Below are 6,750 nucleotides of genomic sequence, written 5' to 3'. Positions count from 1 at the left end.
AGGAACAACATCTGAGATCTCTGTCCAGAAGAGTGCAGTGCTAGGAACAGCTAAGATACTGCACAGGACCCTCAAGCTCCTAGGCCTCTAGTAGAGGACCTGAGCTTGAAGGAAGGAATACAAGACCGCCCCAAGGTGAGGGGCGAGTGGGGAATTTTATAAGTATATATATATATATATAAAATGATTTCCGGTGCTTGTTGACAGGGAGCACTTTCATGTACGTTTGACCTGAAGTGTAAGGACAAAAGTAGCCTACACTGATTATTAACTAAGGTAAGATCACTTTGGAATGTTCACAAAATTGCGTGTGGATATTGGAAGATAATGTGAAAGTGTCCTTGAAAGTAAAATGGTCAGAAAATATATATTTGTCTTCCCACAATCAGGGTAGGAATTAAAATTTTAAAAAAGGAATTAAAACTGGTTCTTTCATCCTGGATCCACTCCACAATGTTATTTATGCTCTAAATTACCTGGGATAGCAACATTTCAGCTTGTTAGTGAGCAGTTAACATCAATAGTCAATACAGGGGAATGCAGATGGAAAGACTAAAATCTCCTAAGGCATTATTAGGTAGCATAACCTCAATGCTTCCTTGTACATGATGGAGCCCCTTCCAGTGGGCTCTTGGAGGTGAGGCTATATAATTAATCACCCAGTGGTGCTGAAGCTGAGTGACCATTTAGCACACAAACCACATTGATCCTAGGGCTGTGACTGACTGCTGTGCTTGAATAAGTCATCACTATCATCAATACCACAACACTGCTCCAGGTTATGTTCGGTAATCACTATCAACAACATCAGCTGTGGACAGCAGCGGCTATTGTACAGTAGCTTGGGCTCCATAGGGCTGTATTTCATAAGTTGTGAACCACAGTAGCAAAGAAAAGACAAGAAGATCACTTCATTCATTGTATTCATTTCATTGTCAAAAACAGCCCTTTCATCCTATATAGGAATCCCATATTGGAATGAAGACAGAGATAGCTGAGAGGAAACTAAGTCAGCTGATATTGATGCAAGGGAACAGAGTTGGAGATGAAGAACGATTGGGCACAAGGAAATAAAAGAGAGCTACAAAGCCCAGAAGGAGGTGCAGTGTCAGTGTTAATTGGAGGCAAAGGAGGCAGATAGAGATTAAAGGGCAAACGAGGAAGAACATGAAGGATCAGGAGAATGAGAAAAAAAACTGACATGCAGGAGCAAGCAGGATGTTAATGTGTGCATATGCATACAGTATGTGGCTGTGAAAAAGAAGTGGGAGATGTAGTGCAAATGAGAGGGTGAGTGGCATAACAGTTGGGGGGAGGCTGCACAGAGGATTTGTGCAGAGAGACAGAGGGAGATGCACGAACCGTAAAACCACCAGTACTAACCCACACACCAGGACCAAACATTTGAAGCAAACTGTGATTTATTGCTAGATGGAAGAAGCACTGGGATTTAATCATAAATAACCTGAGAAAGGGGAGTAATCTCAGCCACTGGTAACATTTGGGACAGAGAGAGACTGAAGAGCGGAGGTGGAAACAAAGGGAAGAGTGGAAAGAGAAGAGGAGTGACCTGATTAATGAGAAGAAAACCACAAGACTGAACCAGGTAAGAAAAGAAGAGAGGCATGATGAGGACAAATGAGAAAATGAGGAAATTGTGTGTGTAAAAACATTGTGAGAAGTGTTTATAGGATGAAAATATGGAATGTAAAGATCAATGTTTCTTGGGGTGTGCAGTACTGAAGAACAAGGGTGAAGGAAAAGAAAGCGATGTATTATAGACCAACACGTTATTTTGTACTTAGCAACACATGGCTCAAGGGAAGCAGGTGATGGATAGCGAATGAGAGAATGAACATGCATAAACTGGCACAAACAATCAGCTGAGACTTTACGCTCAGTCACAAAGTGGTAAACAAAAAAAATTCATTTAAAAAAAAGCACTGGGTGCATTAATAAATTATAACTGAACAAATAGGACCTAATAGCAAGTATCAGTTCTTCAACATTCAGTTTGGCTGCCAGATAAGCCAATCAGTTGTGTTCATGTACATCATCATTTATAATGGCAGTTTTGTATAATTAATGCTTAGAATATTTAATGATAGTTCTAATAACATCTCAATATAATGTTTGCAAAGATTGCTTTGGGAATAAGCTGGAAGCACCAGCATGTGTGATACAGTAGATTCTGCCTATTTGGACGAAAGTAAAAGGCAGTGAGATTTATCTGCTAGAAGAGAAGAGAGGGAAATGGTGGTGAGTAACAGCTAGATGAAGAGGAATCCCGAGACTGGATTATTTATTAGTGAGATTTTGTGAATAAACCATGAAGGTAGTGGCCAAATAAGCAGCATAAATCACCAGAGTGTAACACACATGTGTGCAGGAAACACATAAAACGTAAATATGTAGGTGCACTCATGTAGCTTTATCTACAGGGCACATAAGCAGAATCATGGAAGCAGAGATCAATACAAGTTCCCAGTGCAGGGAGAATGCACAGCTTTATAACATGACAGGCTGCTGTGCTGCAGGTTTTCCCCAGGGTTTGTGATCACGGTCAATGAGGTGCTGCCACCCAATGGTGAAACTATGGTATCCCAAAAATGCTAATGCAGGAAAATTATTTGAAGACAGCGGTTCACGTTCTGGCCTTTGTCACATCTCCTTGAGCAGAGTTGCTGATCTCTGCCCGCTGATCCACAATGGCTGTCCAGTTACACGTTCTGCTGGTCTTCTGTCTGATGGTCACACCAAGGTGAGAAACTTCAGGTCAAACAACACATGGATACGTTTAAGGAAACATGCTGATGTTGATATTTAATGTTGATTAAAAATGCACTTCCTCACCTGCATATTATGGCACATTTTCCACCTCCAGCCTCATTTCTTTTTTATCCCTCTGTATAATATCAGTGCATGCACGTTTCCTAACCACCACTGGGGTGAATGGAATGACTCTCAGCTTCAGCCAACAATTCAAAAGTTGATGAAAGGATACAACCGCTATCTCAGACCTAATTTCAATGGTAGGAAGTAGCTTGAGAAGTATTTTTCCGGCTGAGTTTGAGTTTTTTGTCTTCTGTGTCCCCTGTATGATAGCTGAGTCATTTCCAAAGTGTCCTGTGCTTCTATCTTTGATAGAAGGTCCTGTCGAAATTGGAATGAGCCTTGATATTGCCAGCATTGATGCCATCTCTGAAATCAACATGGTATACAGCTCTTCCTGGCTTTTTTGTCAGTGTGTAATTTTTTTTTAATCGGGCAAATAAGTGTGTAACTGAAGAGCTGAACAAATAAAAGCTCCATTATCTTTATATTATCTTTTTAGGACTACACTGCCACTATCTTCCTCCGTCAGCGCTGGCGTGATTCCAGGCTGGTGTTCCCAGGAAATGAGAGCGTCAGTGTGGACGGACGCCTTGTGTCACTGCTCTGGATCCCTGACACTTTCATCCCAGACTCCAAGCGTTCTTTCCTGCATGATGTCACAGTGGAAAACCGCCTGATACGCATTTTCAGCAATGGAACCGTTCTTTACGCTCTTCGGTACTTTAACACTTTTTGAAAAGTTTAGGCAGCAAAGTTTTGACATTTAGTGACATTTGATGCTTCTGCACAAGTCGCAAAACCAGCTTTTCACATGCTGCTCGGCTTGGACCACAACCTGAAAATACAAAATGAATGGGTGCCAGTTGCAGAAAAATGTTATATGAAGAAAACAGAAAAAAAGAAAGGGAAATTGTCCACATAAAAATATATGTTTTTCATTTTGTTTTTGTATTTTTTTGTTTCATGCTGTTTGTGATTGTTGTGGTAACTGACCATGAATTGGCCTGGGGTTCTACTAAAAACAAGCATAAAACACTTACATATCATCAGCCAGTTATGTAACTTAAGGGAATGACATTGAATTCTTGTATTTCTCGTGCTCTTGAAACAGTTCATATGTTCTTAGTGAAGATCTGCGGAGTCGTCCCCTATGGCCACAGTAAAAATGTGTCCTTGCATCTGATCTGTCATCTCAAACTGAAGTTTATTATGATTAGACAGCTGTATTGAGAACAGATAGAGCAACACTGTCAGGTTATTTAGGATATTTTTCATTCCTCTGGAGTGCAGGAACACATTTTGATTCATGACTGTATGATTTAATGTTGGTGACTGAACAATCTATAATGTAGGAACAATACAAAAACAATACATTAGGCCACTGTGTTGCCCTTCGCAATATTTCTAGCATTATCAGAAGTAAAATAAGAAATTCCTATATTTGAATTTCAACAAGACAGCAACAATTACTTAAAGCATCAAAAACAGGAAGGTCTAATGTTGATACTTCAGATAAGAAACTTTTGCTCTTTTGATTGTTTTTTGTGCCGACTTGCCCTGTCCTACATCAAATGAATTTTTCTGGGGGTGTTTTTGAAGGTTGCTAATGATCTTGCTATCAATACACAACAGCATCACAGCTACCATTGCGTGCAACATGGACCTGACCAAGTACCCCATGGACAGACAGGTGTGCACCCTGCAGCTGGAGAGCTGTGAGTAATACCTGTGAGCTTGCTCCATCAACCCTCCATCAAGTGTATAGGTGGGCATAAATCATCATCATCATCCCATCAGCATCATTACCATTTTCATATTATCACAGTATCAAATTAAACAGATAGGGTTATGTTTAGCAGGTTCAATCAGAACCTAATTAGCCTCCTGGCATATGTATCTCTCTGTTTGTATGTGTGTATGGTCAGGGGGCTACAACCTTCAGGACGTGGTGTTCTACTGGACCAGAGGGAATGACTCAGTGAGGGGTCTGGACACACTGCGGCTGGCTCAGTACAGTGTAGAGAGCTACTATACATCAGTGTCAGAGGCTGTGTATGAAACAGGTACTATGTTTTTCATTCCCAAAGTTCTCCTTACAGTACATGTGGAATTATATAAAGGAAATGCCCCATAGAGCACAAATGGAACACATTATCTTCAAAATCTATTCTTTTTAAAAAGTGTTTTTGTGTCTTTTCAAAGGTCAGTACCCGAAGCTGGTGCTGCATTTCGCACTGCGCAGAAATGTGTTGTTCTTTATCCTGGAGACGTATGTTCCCTCAGTTCTGCTGGTGGTTCTCTCCTGGGTCTCTTTCTGGATCAGCCAGTCCTCTGTACCAGCTAGGACCTGTATTGGTCAGTACCATCTCTTATGCTCTTATGCACTGAATTACATACAAATGTACAAGTGAGTGTATATCTAACTAATAATATCTTACTTAAGCAAGGACTTGACATACAGTATGTTGTGTATTTCTGGTCAGCCAGCACTTCTGGTTAAGTGATGCAGTCTACTATCCCGACTTTACCAAAAACATACATGTCAATACACCATTCCGACTGCATCGATTGTTTACTTAGACCACTGGCCAGTGAGAAATTGGAGATTAGCTCAGAGATCAGCAATAAATAAGATGCTGAGACACAAATATCTATACTTTGATGAATTACCAATTGATTGTGTTCTAGGAGTGACTACAGTTTTGACAATGACCACTCTGATGATGGGTGCCCGCACTTCCCTGCCCAATGCCAACTGCTTCATCAAGGCCATAGATGTTTACCTGGGCATCTGTTTCACCTTCATCTTTGGTGCCCTGCTGGAGTACGCCTGTGCTCATTTTTATACCATGCAGCACCGGACCTTGGAGGATTTACACAGGGTGAGCAACATGTTTTCACCGAGAGATGAGATAAAAGCTAACATTTTTATGTTACAAAATGAAAACACAGTAAGCATCCATCTGTCTATTTCTTAGGATCTTCTCATGGAGCTCAGTGAAACCAACGGAAATGGCTTGATCCCCATTGTCAACTCCACCCGACCAAACCAGTCGGAGATCGGCTCCACTGCAGAACAATCAGTGAGCAATGACAGCCGGAACCATGCTGAAGCAAAAGAGAAGATGACAGGACAGGGATGTGGCCTTTCTTCAGTGAAGGATGCATCACGCAGAGCAGCATCAGTCTTCATTGTGAAAAACCCACATAACATCGATCGCCATGCACGTGCTGTTTTTCCCACAGCATTCCTCTTTGTCAATATCCTTTACTGGCTTTACTATCTCTTTCTCTGAGTGCTGGTTCCAAGTGGCTGCATAGTTCATTTTATCATCCTGAAGCTGCTCTACCTCTTCATTTGAGACCCAATATGAGTCACCATTGCTGGGATTAAAACTGATCACACAACCTTTTGCTAGAGCCTTTTTGTGCCACACATATAAAGATTTCTGTCCTAAACAAGGCTACAAATGAATGAGAAACAGCTGGTTTGGAACAGGAACCAGCCATTCTTCTTTGTATCACACATCTGTATTGAAGGCTTTTTTGCTTTATTACTGCCAACATAGTTACATGTAAAAGTGTTAATACAAAGCCTGCATCAACTACTGACAAATCCATCAAACAAACAAGGATGAGTTAACTATCTATAAACAATAGCCTGCCTGAACCGTAGCAAACTATACCGTGCTGCACGGAACTGCCTTCGTTAAGTGGCCGATGTGCATTTTTTTTGTTTTGGCTTTCATACATTTTTTGTATACACTATATATTTACTTAACAGCATATGATGTGAAATTAAAAGTCAATATCAGAGAATGTGTTTGTGCATTCAATGAGAAGAAATGTATGATAACAAAAGATTATAGAGCAAATGGTCAGGAAATGAGACAAAAGTTTATTATACCCTTATCC

At 40.7% G+C, this 6,750-nt stretch overlaps 1 protein-coding gene across 3 annotated transcripts; it reads left to right on the top strand.

Annotated features, from left to right (window-relative positions):
- Positions 1-2,690: 2,690 nt before the first annotated feature.
- Positions 2,691-6,666, top strand: gabrp (gamma-aminobutyric acid type A receptor subunit pi). 3 transcript variants are annotated; one of them, XM_020593868.1, is made up of 8 exons: positions 2,691-2,761; positions 3,148-3,215; positions 3,335-3,552; positions 4,435-4,550; positions 4,761-4,898; positions 5,038-5,190; positions 5,524-5,717; positions 5,814-6,666. In XM_020593868.1, the coding sequence occupies exons 2-8, from the start codon at positions 3,168-3,170 to the stop codon at positions 6,129-6,131; spliced, it is 1,185 nt and encodes a 394-aa protein (XP_020449524.1). In that variant the 5' UTR covers positions 2,691-2,761; positions 3,148-3,167; the 3' UTR covers positions 6,132-6,666. The 3 variants fall into 3 exon arrangements, with proteins under 3 accessions (XP_020449524.1, XP_020449515.1, XP_020449507.1); XM_020593859.1 differs by lacking the exon at positions 2,691-2,761 and adding an exon at positions 2,770-3,032 and having other exon boundaries at positions 4,468-4,550; XM_020593851.1 differs by lacking the exon at positions 2,691-2,761 and adding an exon at positions 2,770-3,032.
- Positions 6,667-6,750: the final 84 nt, after the last annotated feature.

Source organism: Monopterus albus, unplaced genomic scaffold, assembly GCF_001952655.1.
Source record: "Monopterus albus unplaced genomic scaffold, M_albus_1.0 scaffold2.1, whole genome shotgun sequence".
Taxonomy (NCBI): Eukaryota; Metazoa; Chordata; class Actinopteri; order Synbranchiformes; family Synbranchidae; genus Monopterus; species Monopterus albus.
This window is presented reverse-complemented; position numbering and strand designations above follow the sequence as displayed.